Source organism: Myodes glareolus, chromosome 22 (genome assembly GCF_982192425.1).
Source record: "Myodes glareolus chromosome 22, mMyoGla1.1, whole genome shotgun sequence".
NCBI lineage: Eukaryota > Metazoa > Chordata > Mammalia > Rodentia > Cricetidae > Myodes > Myodes glareolus.
This window is the reverse complement of record NC_142047.1, coordinates 5,873,968-5,890,777: the sequence shown is the minus strand read 5'-3', so window position 1 is coordinate 5,890,777 and position 16,810 is coordinate 5,873,968. Positions and strand designations below refer to the sequence as shown.

The window sequence follows — 16,810 nt, the reverse complement described above, 5'->3', positions numbered from 1 at the left end:
GTGTAACCCTGGCTGTCCTAGAACTCATTCTGTAGACCAAGTTGGCCTTGAACTCAAAGGGATCGTCTGCCTCTGTCTGCCAAGTGCTGTATTTAACGCGTGCGCCACCACCTCCTGGCCACACCACTGTATTAATGAAAGGGGTTTCCATGTCTGGCAGGCCCAGCTCCTTTCCAGTGTTCAGCTGCATGCTTCTCTTTCCTAATAGCTTTAGCCACCACCCTGTATGCCTTTGAAAACAACCAAGTTCTTGAGTCGTTATTGAGATGCCACCACACTGACAAGTCAGCGTAAAGACCAGTACCTTGGTGCGGAAATGCCCTCTTTAGAATAAGAAGAGTCGGACAAGAGGTGGAGGCAGGGGGATGGGAGTGCAAAGCTAGTCCAGACAAGAGTTGGAGGCAGGGGGATGGGAGTGCAAAGTTAGTCTAAACAAGAGGTGGAGGCAGGAGGATGGGAGTGCAAAGTTAGTCCAGACTACAGAATGAGTGCTAGGCCAGCGTGGACAACTGATTGAAACTCTGCTCAAAAAAAAAAAAAAAAAAAAAAAAGACGGCCCAGTGGTTAAAAGTGCACACTGCTTTTCCAGTTCCTAGCATGGACATTAGACGTGGATAACTCCATCTCCAAGGGCTCCTCTCCTGGACTCCATGGTCTCCTGCATGCATGTGCACAGTTAAAGAGAAAGCCGAGGTACAGCTTAGCATACATGAGGGCCCAGCTTCATCCCCTGGACTGGGAAAACAAAAGTACTAGGAAGGTCTGTTGACGTCTACGGTGGCTCTGTGATTTGTAGAGACACTGTCTGCATTAGTTTCCTAGGGCAGCGGGAATAAACACCTGAGAGTGGTGACTGGAATAACAGAATGCATTTTCCTGTGGTCCTGGAGGGTAAACGTCTGAGATGAAGGTACTGGCTTCAGCTGAGACCTCTGTCCTCGGCTCCCAATGGCCTTCCAGCCCAGTGTTTCTCTGCACAGCCTAACCCTGTCTTGTAAGGATGTTAGCAAACTACATCAGGGCTCCCCACAATGCCCTCATCTCAGTTTATCTTTTCCTTAAAGGCCCTGTCTCTAAAACCCACATTCCGTGGTCCTTGGGGTTAGAGCTTCAACATGAATTTAGGGACACGTGCAACCCAGTCCGTACAGGTGTACACGGCATCTTCCAGGTTCTCCCACCTCCAACTTCACTGAAGGGCAGCATGTGTAGTTTGGAACTGCACTGGAAACACTTCTTGATGTAAGACACCTTTGAGAAGCCAGATTCCAAACTTGCTTCTAAAACATTGTCAGCAACCTCTGCTTTTTGCTTCAGCCCCAAGGCTTATCCTTGGATATGGAACCTCATGGTTTTACTTCGTCTCTGAGCAGATCGGGTCATGTGTTCAGAGAACCCTTCCTGCTTGGGTGAGTGGGCCCTTTCTCCCCACCTTCTCACCTAGCCGAGAATTGCCTTCTCTCTCTCTCTCTCTCTCTCTCTCTCTCTCTCTCTCTCTCTCTCTCTCTCTCTCTCTCTGTGTGTGTGTGTGTGTGTGTGTGTGTGTGTGTGTGTGTGTGTGTGTAGTCAGGGACACATGCATGTGGAGGTCAGAAGTTGATACCCACTGTCTTCCTGAATTGCTTTCCCGTTTTGCCTTTTGAGACAAGATCTCTTACTCAACCGGGACTCACCGGGACTCACCCATCTGGCTGGACTGGCTGGACCTCAAGCTATAGGGTCCTCCTCCTTCTAGCTCCCTGGCGCTGGGATTCCAGGCATGGTGCCTGGGAAGTCTGCTTTGTGTGGGGTGCGGGGGACATAAACACAGGTCTGCAGGCTGGTGCAGGGAGCACTTTGCCAACTAAGGAAGGGGAGACCCCATCTCTCTGCCAAGTCTATTTTAAAAACAAACTTTAATGATTTAATTATGTATATGTCTATGTGTGTATCTGTGAACATCTGTACATGTATGTTAGTGCCAACGCCCTCTAAGGCCAGAGGCATCAGATCCCCTGAAGCGGGAGCTACAAGCAGTTGTAAGCTGCCCAGTGTGGGTGGATTCTCTGTAAGAACAGTGTGTGCTCTTAGCCCCTGAGCCATCTCTTCAGCCTGCTGGCTTAAGTCTTAGGATGTGCTCTCCTCTGGACCTCTGGAAAGACAAAGTCAGAGTCTTCCCTTCCTCGCTGCTGTTCAAACTCTGTATCTCTTCCCATGAAAAATGAAAAGCCCTTTTCTGCCAACAGAAAACCAAACTAAGAATAAAACTGCAGGATGCTCAAGTCTGGGGAGGCATTTGTGATTCTGCCATTGGATTCTGCTTTTCTGTGTTGCCAAGATACATGGGAAAGGAACGACCAAGAACAGCTAAAATTATACATCCGAGCTCAACAGCATTCCTGTACACCCCAGATTGGAGCTTTGTCCAGGGATTCAAGCATGGCTTGAAACTCTACACCGAATGGTCACTGGCAACATATGCTAGTCCAACCTGACCAGTCTTCAGCTGTGCCGGGACCCTCCAAATGTTCTCCAAAAGGCAGCTGGCTTCCGCTTTAACACAAGAGAGTTCTGATGAGATTGCCAGCCTGTTCCCTATGTTTGTCCGCGAAGACAGAATGGCAATCAAGCTACTGAAATGCTTCCCGCCTGGTTCTGCAGGAGTGGAGGAGGCATTTAGCTGGGTGACCTGAGCAGCGTGACTACCTTCGGGACTTGAGCAACTCACCTCACTTCTGGGCTTTCACACTCCTTACCTCCCAGGAAAGAAGCATCGCTTTACTCAGGCACCCCCATTCTAGATTTGTACATCTTGGCCGTGGCTCGTGGACACCTAATTCTAATAGTATGCCATGCAAAGCATACTAATGTATGCTTTACCGCACAAGTAATGTCTCAGGACACAGCGCTGGGGTTGTCTAGGAGCAGAGGTGGCCCACCCTGCAGCAGTTCTTATCAAAAGGATGAGTTGCCGGAGTAGCTGCCTAACAGACATCCCTCATAGGTGACCTCGTGGGCAGAAACCTTCCGTGTAAGGAGGTGGGTGTGAAAGATGGCTTTCAAGTTAACAGTATGTTTATTTATAAAATAAAATTCCTTACTTCAAGATACATCTTGGGAACTAAAGAAATGGTTCTCTGAGTCTTAAACAAGGTTAAATTTTAACGGCAATAAACAACAGCGGAAAAACCCTTTATCTGTCTGTTTGTTCACTGGTGGTGAGCTGAGGGTGGACATGAAATACCTGATAAGGTCCCCTGAGCTGTGACAACAGAAGCCAACAGGAGATCAGGGCTGCACCAGAGTGTTTCACACTGACTTCACACTGCAGTCTGTGCTGCGCAGGGAAGCAGGCTCAGCCTAGCTAAGGAACTCATTCTGGATCTAGGGAAGCAGGCTCAGCCTAGCTAAGGAACTCATTCCGGATCTAGGGCCTGATCCAAGCCTGTTCACAGTCAGGCTTTACTCCTTAGTCTTTCAAAACTGAGAGGGAGTTGCAAAAGCTGTCTCAAAAATTCTCTTTCCAGTTTGTGTGTGTGTGTGTGTGTGTGTGTGTGTGTGTGTGAGAGAGAGAGAGAGAGAGAGAGAGAGAGAGAAAGGGAGAAAGAGAGAGACTGGGTTGTTTTCCTCAATGGTTTCTCTACTTCTCGAAGACAGGCTCACTGTTTTGTCTAGACTAGCTGGGCCAACGAACCCCCATGACAGCCTGTGTCTGCCCCCCCTGCCCCGCCCCGCCGCACTGGGATTACAGCCATAGCATAACTGGAACAAGGGCACTTCTTTCCGCCACACAGCACTTACATGCTAACTGCTGTATCGTGTTAACTCACCAAACCCCCAACAACCCTGCTCTCACACATTCCCGTGTTAACCCATGCTGCACAGAAAAGAAAACCTGAGGGTCTGGAGACCTCGCTCTGCAGTTAAGAGCGTGAACTGTCCTTGCAGAGGACTGTGGAGTTTGGCTCCCAACACCCTGATCTGGTGGCTCACCTAGCAGGGATCCAATGCATTTGGCCTCCGTGGGCAACTGCATTCCTATGCACACATGCAAATGCAGACATACATCGTATAAGTAATTAAAAAGGGTAAAAATAAATCTTAAATGAAAGTGGAATTGGAGGTATATACCTAAGAATACAGAACCAACACCCAATGGGGTTAGGTTACCTATGGTCATACAGCTAATATCCAGTGGATCAGGGTTCAAGCCTGGGCAGTTTGGCTCCACAGTGAAGCTCTGGACCACCTTGGTCTTAAGGAAGTTTCTGAACAGTTGGCTCAGCTACCTAACAATCCACTAACACGTTCACAATGACCCCCAAGCAGCTTTGCTTGATGAACAATCACAGTTCAATTAATTAATTCGCTTATTCTGAGTTCAAATTGGATCCCAGCAATATGCTCTGTGAAGCTGGGACACTGGTTTTCTAATGATGATTACTGCTGCATAGGAAATAAACGTAAACACAACTTCCTCGGCACCCAAGCCGTAGGTGCTGATGCTCCCTACTGTCCGCGTTCGGCCAGTACGCAGGCTGGCTGCCACAGGCATTTTAGGCACATTCTCCAACTCTGGGTGTCTGGCTCCTTTGCTAAAGAGAAGCCAAGTGCTTCCTGGTACTTGCGAAGCAATCCCACGCGGGGCTAAGTGGCGTGGATTTGAACTTGGATTCTAGCTCTCCAGCTTCATGCTGTTCATTACTCCGCCTCTACATCTCAGCAGTCCTTGGCACCTGCTCCCTAGGTCAGAAATCCATGAAAATACATGTGCGGTGGTGAACACGGTAGGGCGGGACGTGAGCAATGAGACTGTCACTATCGTGTTCATTACCGCTAGTCTTCGGAGGACTTGCCTCACAGAGACCTGTTCACATCACAAATTTCATTTTATTCTATGCCGGTGTGGAGATTTCTCCTCATCTTGCAGAGGCTGCATCGTTCTCAAGAATGTCCTGTGCAGAGGGGCCTCATCACGCACTGGGATTAAAAGAATTTCACGCCAACCCTGAAAAGATGGTCAGTCTCAACCCTCACCTTCTCCAACAGGTCAGTAGCCAGAGACCCTCAAGGAAGACATGTGAGTGGTCCTCAAAGACACGTGAGTGGCCCCCGGAAGTCAAGCAAGTGGCCCATGGTCAAACTGCCCAGGCTGAGTGGACACCTAAGCCGGATCCCCTGTCATGTTTTCACATCATTACTAAAGGAAATTGGTATCTTCTTTACATGGCCGTTTTCTGTCCTAATTCCTAAGGGATTCCATGCTATCGGTCTACGTGGGCCGATCCCCTGTCACTGATACTACATGTGAGGTTTCGGGATTTCTGAGCCATCACACCAATGGTTTACAAGGACTTTCTTGATCAAGCGGCTGTCTCTCTTGCTTCTATATATGTAAGCTTCTGACCAACTCTCCTACTTGCCCTTCCTATCTGGTCGCAGTACTCCTGGGATTACAGATGTGGGCTTTTTAAGGGCTTCTTGAAAGAATTTGGCTTTAAAGGAGAAACAAAAGAAAACAAAACACCCCATGGGCTCCAGCTGCGGAAACAGTAAGGAAGACCCTGCCTCAGAAGCAAGGTGGAAGGGGAGAGGCGACTGGTGAGATGTTATCCTCTGACCTCTGCATGGACACCGTAACCTGGGCCACCCCTGCGCTCCTCCCACAAAACAGATGGGATGCCTTCAAATTTTCTTCCCATGCCTTGTTCTGACTGAAGCTTTCAGAGGTGGGCTGGAGCGGGAGGTCTCTGTTCATCTAAGGGTTTATTGGGATTCTTTTGCTAACACAAAATTAACAGAAAATCAGCTGAAAGGGGGAAACAGTTCCATCCATTCATTTGTTCACTTATTTGGCTCCTGAGGTTTCAGCAGTTTCTCGGTGGCTGGCTTGGTTCTATGGACCTGTGACACAGCACTCTACAGTTAGAGCACACAGTGGACCAAAGCTGCATCCTCAGCGGCCTACCTTCCACGAGGCACCACCAGACTGACCCAGTCCTGCTTCTCTGTGACGGCAATGCCATATTTGCTAATTTTTCTTGGTCTTAGCCATTCATCTATTTTTCTTGGTCCGTTTCATTAACAATACTCATTCACTTTATTCTTTCTCTACCTAAAAACTGTTTACAGTCCTTTGTACAGGGCTGCGGGATGGCTTGTGAGCCTGAAGACCTGATTCCATCCCGAGACTCCACAGAACAGGCACGATGACTCGGAACTCTCCCCACACCCTGGGGAGGGAGAAACAGGAGGACCTCTGAAGCTCACAGGCCTGAGCTCACAGAGAATGAAGCCTGGTGATTGTCAACCTTGCTAAGAGACTGCTGCAAAGGAAGTGGACTGTGCTCCTGAGAATGACACCCGAGGCTGTGCTCTGGCCTCCAAAAGCACACACACACATAAAACAACCCCTGGGACGACAGACATGTGAACGTCTCTGCATTGCACCATGGGCCAGCGTTAGGTGGAACACGGTGTCCAGGTGTGTCACAGTTGAGGAAGTCTTGTCAGTGCTATTCTGAGGTTTAGGGGTCAAGTTCATCCTCCACCCACACCTGTCATTCAATTCGGCATACACTATTAAAATTCCGTGCCCGTCTTTTTGGGGGGCATAGTTCCTGTAGAGCCTTGTGTTTATTAAAATGTCAGAAGGAACAGAAATGTATGTGTACTGGAACACAGTGTATGCTGTCTTGTTTTAATTTTTATAGTTAGTATAGTTAATTTACCTCGAATTTTCATAATCTTTGTAATGAACACATCTTGGTATCTGACTTATAACTTAAACTTCAAGCAAGGTCTATACTGCCACCCCCACCCCCCACCGTAGCAAACGTACTGCAACAGGCGCTCTGGGATTTTTTTTTTCAAGACAGGGCTTCTCTGTGTAGCCCTGACTGTCCTGGAACTAGTTCTGTAGACCAGGCTGGCCTCGAACTCACAGAGGTCTGCTTGTTTCTGGATCCCGAGTGCTAGGATTAAAGGAGTGCAGCACCACCACGGCCGCCGCCTGGCTCATGGAATACTTTTTGAGACCATTACAGATTCAGCCCTATGCAACCCCCAGCGTCTGAAGAGATGCTGTCAAATGAAAACAAACGATGCCATCCTCAGGACCACTTAGCTTGCTTCCTTCCTCGGCATCGGTCTCCTCTGCCCAGTCCTGCTTGGCAATAACGGATCTTTCTCCAGTTCTATAACATTTAAAACATTCTCTTCCAGGTAAAATTTACCAAGCCACAAATTACAGGATGAACAGAGAGCTGGAGCTGAAGCCCATATTTAGCCAACAGGTGAGGAGGATTTTCAGTGTATTTCCATTTTCAGCAGCCAGCAGCATTCTCCAACAATTAAAATAGAAATCTCAGACTCCATTTATTTAGGGGAATGGTGTCTTATGAGACGGGCTCTTACTCTGTAGCCCCAAACTCACAACTTTTTGCCTCAGCCTCCCGAGGGCTGGGAAAATAGCTACGTGCTGGCACACCTGACAACAATCTCAGGATTTAAGGATCAGGTTTGATAAGGGCTTTCCTAGTGAAGTTCAAAGTGCAAAAAAAAAAATAATTTTAAAGAACCACATGAGGAAAAAAGAAGAGAGGCCAGCAGCCAGGAAACCCCATTAAGACACTTTGAGAGCAGCGGACAGGAGCCGCATGGTCGTCTCAGTACCACAATTAGGTGACTTACTCAGCCTTGGTCAGCAGATACTTTGGGAAAAGAAAGAGAGGCACTATTTAATCCGACCACTAATAAGCAGCCTCCACCCCGAAGGCTAGTAAAAGTCCGGCAGACAGTGGACAGCCACAGCAGCGGCAGGGCCAGTCTCAGAAGTCTGGGAACTCTGTTTCCTGTGAGTGTCTACACGTGTGAGGGAGAACAATCCAAACATGTCCTTGAGAGATGCATGTTTCAGTGATGGCCAGCGTACAGCCTCTCCACAGAAACAAGGGTCTCCGCTTTGCGCGTGCTCAGTGATGGCCAGCGTACAGCCTCTCCACAGAAACAAGGGTCTCCGCTTTGCGCGTGCCGCCCACCCGCCCGCCCGCCGAAGCTAGAGTGAACAGGAGAGGCATTGTCTCTGAAAGTGTGGCCGTTTCCCAACCATCGTTTTTACACTATTTTATTTGTAACAAAATACAAGCCACGGGTTAAGAAGAAACTGTAGTTACTTAAATTGATGTAATTATTTTGGGGCAAAGAAATAGAAAGCAAAGATACTCAGAGGAACAACGACGAACTCTGCACAAGTCAAACGAAAACAGTCGGTTGTCTTTCTCAACTTCAATGACTACCTGAAGGAAAAATCTAGAAAGAGCCAGCCAATTTCCTATCTGCATCGGAACAAGAAAACCCCCGAATGCTGAACGACTTCGAAGACCAATTCACGGGTACCTTGTGCATGGACAAGCTCTCCGGGACAGTGGGGCAGTGAGTGGCTGTCATGTGATCACACACGGACTCTAAGAGGACACAATACCACTTCGCAGCACGAAAGACCCAAGTCAAGACCCTGGTATATTTACACCAAATACATCTCAGCCTTGCCCTCAAAGGACCTCTAGGGCTGTTTTGTATACGGCTCCTGAGACTCACGGCTGAAGAGGAGAAAGAATAGGAACCTCTGAGTGGCGCTTACTCTCCCCACCTCATCTAACCTTTATGTTAGAGCAAGTTACTAAGTAACAGAACTGCACCAGGAATGGCTTCCTTTTTATCTTACATCAGCAAGGAAACGTCCAGAGAGAGGAAGACGGTTTCCAAAGGCTGAAGACAAGTTGAAAACTCATTCTAGAAAGACAGATGGCTGAATGATTACACTAGTCTGGGCATTTTCAGGGATCCACAATCCCTATTGCTGTGGTAGCTGCCGAGACAGAGAAGTTAGCATGCAGGGGGCCCGCCCTATATACTTTCTTTACTCAGAGAGTAGCTGACCAGCAATGGGCTGGGAAGTATGTTCTGAAGAAGCTGGGGTTGCTATGGGAAAGGCACAATCTCTCTGGGGAGGAAAACGGTGGGATCAAGGATGAGTCCCAGCTACACAGATCTCTACTCCCTTTACACCTGAAGGAGAAAGGGAAGTGGGCAGGACCGAGAGAGGAGGGAGCTGCAGAGGAAAAGTCCTTGAGTGCCTGCGGAGAACTCCAGCAGGGAGCCAGTAGAAAATGGAGAAGGAAGTAGGAAAGGTGGCAGGGCCACATCTTCATAGCTCAGGAGCTGTAAAGGGGACAGGGCTGACCAGGTGGGGCTGCAGCAGGGCAGGACAAGGACACCCCCGCAGTGTTCTCATCAGTGACCTCAGGTGGGGGAGCACTTCCTGTGTTCAGACCCCGCTGCTTTCCAGGTGTCTGGCACCTGAGCCCCTTGACTTGGAGGAGCCACTTTCATTACTTGAGTTACATTAAAATATTCCCCGTGGACAGTGTGAGCCGAGACCCACGGACCCGGAATGCACAGTCCTCATTCTCTGAGACTCCCATCTCCGTCTCAGATTCTACCTGAAGAAAACCATGTGTCTTTATATGTATGAGCTGTTCCTAAAAACAAATAACAATAAAACCTACATCCTATCTGGTGTGACAAACAGTAAAGAGTATTACTGCTAAAGCAATGAGAACCCAGCAAGGTTGCTAGGGAAAGGGGAACATCGAGTCTTAGCCCGGAGCAACTTGTAACAGTGTCATTTTCAAAGGGCCCAGTAAAAAGTCACCCAGAGAGGAAGCTAGAACATGTGTAAGAAGAGTATAGTGAAAACTTATGAATGCTAAATAATATTATGTGTGACGGCCTAATTCTAGCAATCGTTCCCAAACAAAATTCCAACAGCAGAGAGGGTCCTTCACAGCACTGGACAAGGTCATTGTAAAAATGTGCGTTCTAGAATCACACAGCACAATATGGAATGAACATGACAATCAGTCCCAGGAAAATCCAATGTCACTATATAATATTTCAAAATACACAAAGCAATGTGTTCCTATGGGTAAATGTATTGGTATAAAATATACACGGTGATAAATGTCAGATTCAGAATGGTGGTTCCTAACAGAAATATAACAGAAGGAAACACATGATTTTAGTTTATATGCTCTCTTTCTTAAAATAGGCAGTGGACACATAAGCCTTTGTAAATCTTTCCCTAGTCTTTTTACATGACTTAAATGTTCTGCAAAAATACAAAATGCCTTTGGAGACAAGCAGATAATTGCACGACTGAGCTGGAAGTTTGCAGTCACTAAAGCGACACCTCTACCCTGGGGTCGGAAGTTCCTGTGAAAGAAAGATCACCTGGCCATCCTAGGAGCAGAACAGGGAGGGAAGCCACATGAATCTGCCACCATCCATGTTTACGATCCTCAGAAACCACCAGCTAAGTGAACCAGTCCATCAAAATCACCCAGAACGACAATGTGGCATTTCAATGCTCCGATACAGAAGCATTGATCCACCTGTCCGGATGGAGAAACAAACTCAAGGGCAAAACTACATAAATTCAAAATGTAGTGGTCTGTATCTACGGGACAGCAGCCCAGAGCTTCTCTGGATGCTCTCATCAGCAGCCATTCAAGCCCTTATATAACACGGCACCGAATCTGCGTGGAGCATGCACCTGTCTGTCCTACACTTTAAATCAGCTCTGAGCTACTTACGATGCCTAACATGATATAAATGCTGTGAAGATGGTCACCCTATTGTTTAGAGAGTAAGAGGGGCTTCTGTCCTTCCCTAGCTGCTGTCACTGAGTCTAGGCATCTGCAATGGTCAGTCAAGCGGGCTGCCCTGCTCCAGGTTCCCGGTCAAGAGGAACAAGCAGCCATAGAGCGCCTAGCCCAGTCACCTCTCAAGGCCGTGGACTCCTTCCAGCACAATGGGCGGACTCACCGAGACTACGGGAGTGGAGACACTGCCAAGTGAGGGCTGTGTCAGTCACAAGCTGAGACTAGGCCAATGAAAGTCAACCTACATGAGGACCTCCAGCCCTGGTAACCCTCAGCAGCATCAGGTACAAGTCCCGCCCTGATCTCCACGTGGTGGCTAGTCAGAAGCCTGGGGTGTTGAAGAGGAAGCAAACTCACCCACCAAGAGCTCCAGAACCCTGAGCCCCAGAAAAAAATGGAGTCCCTGACTTTTTCAACCACCAAAACCAAAAGAGAAAGTACCTGGAAGGAAGAGTCAGCCTGCTCCACAGAGACAGAGTTCCTTTTCTAAGTATTTGCATCTGCAGCTGACTATGGATGGATGCAGCATCCAAAGAGGTGAGAGGCCAGCTGCAGCCTTTCCCACAGCCCAGAGCCACACATGGAAAGACAGATCTCGTAAAGAAACACGTCAGATCCTCACACAGCAGAACGTCGTCCCACAGGGAACACACGACAGCACACCTCCACACAGATGACAAAAAGCGCTGCCAGGAAACATGGAGTGCCCCACACTGCCTTTCCTTCGGGGCACACGGCAAGAGCCTGTGCTTCAGCTGACCGCTGACATACCGCACAGCTGAACTTGCTAGAAAGACACACAGAACAATGTGAACCATACAAAGCAGATTCAGACACGAAACTCAATTTTCAGAGCCCGATTCTAAGAAATGAAGTCACACAGAGAGAAGGAGGCTGTTAGCATGTATGAAATACTCCGGGGTTGCTGAAATTTGGACCGCAATGCACCCCCAAATGTTCAGACACTCAAGGCTGGCTCATCCCCTGAGCCTAGTGGAAAGTCTCCTAGTCACCAAAGGGGACAGTGAGGCTCCAGCTCTTTCCTCTTTTGGCATGAGCTCTGCTTCACCACCGTTCCACCCCAGGATGCTACAGTAATGCAGGACAGAGAGCCCTGGAGCCAATGGGACCAAGGACCGAAACTTTCCAAATCACCTGCCTCTTTCTAAAGTGATCGTTAGAGGTGCTTGTTACAGTGAGCGAAGGCTGAGTAGCGTACAAGTGTTCCTGTGCTCTTTCTCTTTTGCACACACATGTACGGGTCCACACAACATTTCCCCCACAATATTTTGGATTTACACCCCACAACAGAAAGCTGTTGTTGCTCTGCTCTCAGCAGAACTCACGGGGCACACGAAGTGCAACCCCACTCACCAGGGCTCTCCACTCGCTTGTAGTGGTAAGGGTTGATGCAGACCTCCTTCTGCTTGGAACCGAAAGGAAACTCACAACACTCCAGAGGCTTCAGTTCATGGTGGCTCTGGAGGTCAGGCCAGCGCCACACGCGGCAATAAATGACGTGAGGCAGTCCCTTGCGGTGGGACACCTGCAGCCTGCCATCCAGGGAGCGGGGAATGGTGACACAGCTGCTCGGCTGCCCCGGGCAGCTCAGGGCCTTCTCCAACTCTTCCATGGCCCCTTTCTTTTTCTTCAGTTTTTTCACCAAAGCATCCACGGCTTTCTCCGCCCATTTTTCTTCCTCGTCACCCTGTTTCCACCCTAGAAGCCTCTTCACAGCCGGACTCGTGAATGAAAACAAACTGGTCACGTTCATAGCGACTGGTCTAGCTCTTCACACTCCTCACACCGGGTGAAGTGGGGAGGTCTCCAGAGGGCACCGTCAGAAGAGATTTCAGTTTGTTTACATAGATTCTCTTTAGCTACTCGCTGGGTTCCTCTGTTCCAAGAAGGGACCCAAAGTTAGCACCTGCAAAAGACAGGATAGGAAACTGGCTTTAAAATTAGCTCGAGACACATCACGATTAACTAATTTTTAAGTGTCAGGTACTAATTCCTTAGGTCTTTCCCCGTACAGGTGGCCCCGGCTTATACTGTTCAGCGTCCCCATTTGGTGGCTTTGTTAGAGATGTGACCCCATGCTAAGCTCCTGAGCTTTTGTATTCTATGCCGCCAGAAGCTGAACTGTGTTCTCCTAAAATTCATACATCAAAGCCCAATGCCCACTGTGACCGACAGTACTTGGGCCTGGGGCCGCTAAGGAACTCACTAGGGTTAAATTACATTATAAGGGTGGGACCTTAAGGCAACAGGATTGGCGGTCTGACAAGAGGAAGAGAATAGCCCGCTCACAGCCACACCGTGCCCAGGACAAAGGTCACGGGAGTGGGCGCAGCTAGCCACTCAGGAGATTTGCATATCACCACCTCAAAGGTACAGGCAAGTGACAAGCCTCAGCAGACACCAAGCAGAAGACTGCAAAGAATCAGAACAGCTATTCCAACCCACAGTCCTGTGGGAGACCGACATATTAGCTGCTGAGTAAGAACTGACAGACAGAAGAGGAAAGTGTAAACGTGTGACCCAATTCATATGAAAACCAACATGCAAAGGAGTAAAGCCATGTGGAATATAAGATATGTGGGCCAAGAGCTATCTGTGTGCCTAAAGTGCTTGCCTCATACAGGCCTCACACAGGTACTCAGCCCACGCTGATAGCCAGCAGTGGTGATGCAAACTTTTAACCCCAGCCCCAGGAGGGGACAGGACAGGTCAGGGGTGGGGTTGGGGTTGGGGGTGGAATAGGGGAGGGAGGACTGGGTGTCTCTGAACTTGCTGGCTGCCCTGCTTAGACCAGGGGGCAAGCTCCAGGTCTTGAAAATGAACAAACAACACAATGGAAAACTTCTGACAACCGCAACATGTGAACACAACCACACGCAATAAACAATAACGAATAAGACCTCTCCGTCTCAGTATAACTAAGAAATCACCAATAATATCATTACTGAAAATAACCACATATTAACTGTGAATCAGGAAGAGATTACAGTGGAGATGAAATATTTTAATTAAATGATTATAAAAATATGACATCAAAAATAATAAGATGTAGCTGGGCGGCAGTGGCACATGCCTTTAATCCTGCGCAGAAGTGAGCAAATCTATGAGTTTGAGGCCAGCCTGGTCTACAGAGGATAACCTAGTCTACAAAGGATAGCCAGGTCTATACAGAGAAACCCTGCCTCAAAAAAAAAAATGATGTGACAAGCTGTAATCATATGAAAATTTATAGCTAAAATGCATTTACTGGAGAGGAAAAAAAAGTCTGGGATTGTAGGCAGTGATTTACGCCCAAAGAAAATACAAGGAATTGAGAAATTATTTTTTAAAGCATACTAAAAAAAACCCTATAAAACCAAACCACTAATAAAATTGTATAATCTCTTAGAAAAATCATAAATAAGCAATAGCAGGAATAAATTAGGGACAATCTTCCTGATCCTCAGTCTTAAACCGATACTGATCATGACCAGTAACTGGGGAGAACGGGGAGTGCTCAGTCTCCTTACTAGAGGAAATGACCTGGAGCACAGCATGGTACCTGGCGCAGGGCAGATGCTCAGCAAATGTTGGCTGACCGGGCTCCAGAAGAATTTACACTAAGATGAAGAGATTGCACACTCCCTTAGTTCTCCAAGGGTAAAGGCTCAACCTCCCCCAACAGAGAGCGACTTGTCCTTTCACCAGAGCTTAGCCCTAATTTAGTTATTTTGAAGTTTTCTTTTCACAGGAAATGAAAGAGAAAACAAAGTCAGGCCCTTAGCAGAAGTCACAGGCAGTTAGCAGGCACCTACTGATATGGTAATTCACTCTTCAGTAAAGCATGGGGGGCACCCCGCCCCCAGAACTGGAAGGACCTCCAGAAGCAAGTTAGAGAGACCCTGAATTTCTTCCAGCTCTTTTCTTTTACTCCCCAAAAAGATTTTTTAATATTTTAACCACTGACTTTCAAACAGGAGGGTTTATTTATCTCAAACTCACTTGAGGGTTGTTTCTGATGAGTGTTTACCATACGAAGTGAGTGTGTTGGGGTGAAGGGGGACTGCCTAGGAACCACCATTCTGGATCTTTATTCCCCCCAAACAGTTATCCCAAGTGCCTGGAACTAGGGCAGTAGGGGTGGGTGGTGACCAACACCCTGAAGAAACTCAGGGTGAAGGACGTTTAAGGGAAGAACCAGAATGCAAACTTCTAAGTAACTCCACGGAGGAGATGGCTGATCCAGGGCCAGCCCCATGGGACTGTGCTTTCCTCTTCGGCCACACCAGGCCTCACCCAGAAGGAAGGCCTAGGATAACAGCACCATGTGGTAACAGTTGTCAAACACACAAGCAAGGCTGATACTTGCATGTGTGTCCTAACTCCTTAAAGTATCGGGCATGGCCTCTGGGAGGGGGTTGGGCCACAGGAACAAAGCCTCGGAACTCTCCCAGACAGTCCCCATCTTCCTTTGGAGGGTGCAGCAACAAGATGTTGCATAGGAGGAAATCCTCCAGCTGTCAGTCTTGGTCTGGGGCGTCACAGGCTGTGGTACTGCCTGGTGCAGGGGGGAATAAATGAAGACAAAATCCACTACAGAATAGAAAAGGGAGTGAAGAATTAACTCCAGGAAGTTTTTCCAAAGAGGAAGCCTCAGACAGTCAGTCCGTGAACAATATGTAGACCTTTGCAAAGTACAAGGGATGTCCTGAGCGCTTCCGATCACCAACTCTAATCTTACCAACAAACTCTGAAAAGGCTTCCATTTTCTTCACTTTAGACATGAAGAAGTAAAATTGTGAAAAGTTAAATGTTTTGTTCCATACTCCATGTCTACCTGTGACAGACAAAACCCGAGGTCTGAACTGCACAGGCTGTTAAACGCAGGTCCTAAATCTCCACACTCAGACGTGGGATAGGAACCCTAAGGGGTCAACCCATGCAGAGGTGACAACAGCCGAAGCAGCCGCAGCAAGACTGGGAGGACAGTAGTGCCTGCATCTTCTGCGCCTCAGCCTGCGGACCGCGGGAGGTGACTCAGATTCACGGTGGTCACCCGGCAGTCAAGGTCTGGATGACACAATAATTAAACTAAAAAGATCACAAATCTTGGAATATGAGCTTGATAGCCATAAAAAAATACATACTGACAACTCTGGCTTCTGAGAGTTAAGGCTTTTCCAGGTCCACGTCCAACAGGGAATTCAGCTCACATGAAGAACTCAAAAGTGAGTTCTACAGATGCAGCCACACAACCAGGTTTTTTTTCTGTCCCTTTTTGTACTTCCTGCCTTGGTTTATGTCCGAAGCTAAGTGGCTTATCAATTTAAAGTGTAACATAAAAACATGAGTCAGCATACAGAGGTTTCCTTCCCTCCTGAGCAAACACAAACATTTCACACTGACCAAGAAAACAAAAAAAACCCAAAATCATTCAGGGAGGAACGCTTCCCGCCAGCTGCTCAGCTACCTCATCAGAAGTTTGCATTTACTAGCAGAGAATATTCTAAACTGGAAAGGGAAAAAAAAAACTTCACACCAAGATTTTCATCAGAATTATTTATAACCAGAAAATCATTAACTTTACACACATGCACTGTGTGGACTGTATCAGCTCTGCCCACAGCCCCTGCTGAAAAACAGACAGCACTCTGAGAGCAAACTGGCTGAGTGCGCTGTGCCAGGACCCCAGGCAGTCACGGTGGCCGGGGCTAGAGACAGAAACGTCCCCCACTTCCCAAGCTCTCCAAGCAGTCTTTACTGAAAAATTATAAAACAAAAGGTTTTGAAACTTCATTATGCAAATGTTTGCCAATTAAACAGCAACAGAAACACATGCATACTTCAGGAGCTGAAGCTGCCTGGTGTTATGCACTCAGAAGTTGGATGAGGGGAGGAGCAGGAGACATGCTCAGCAGTTAAGAGCTGGCAGTATTTTTGCACAACCCAGAGTTTGTTTCCAACACCCACATCCAATGGCTCACAACTGACAACTCCAGCTGTAGGGATCTGCGGCTCTGGCCTCAAGCCTCCGTGGGTACCAGCACTCACATGCACTCCCCTCCCACACAACTGGATTGTTAGTGTGACCCAGCTCCAGGAATAAC

At 47.9% G+C, this 16,810-nt stretch overlaps 1 protein-coding gene across 1 annotated transcript in view; it reads right to left on the bottom strand.

Annotated features, from left to right (window-relative positions):
• Nucleotides 1-16,810, bottom strand: part of Smad1 (SMAD family member 1) — a 61,601-nt gene that overhangs the window by 22,533 nt on the left and 22,258 nt on the right. Inside the window, exon 2 of the mRNA XM_048450255.3 lies at nucleotides 12,078-12,630. Within this exon, the coding sequence (XP_048306212.1) occupies nucleotides 12,078-12,477 (400 nt within the window). The 5' untranslated portion in view covers nucleotides 12,478-12,630. The remainder of the gene's footprint in view (nucleotides 1-12,077; nucleotides 12,631-16,810) is intronic.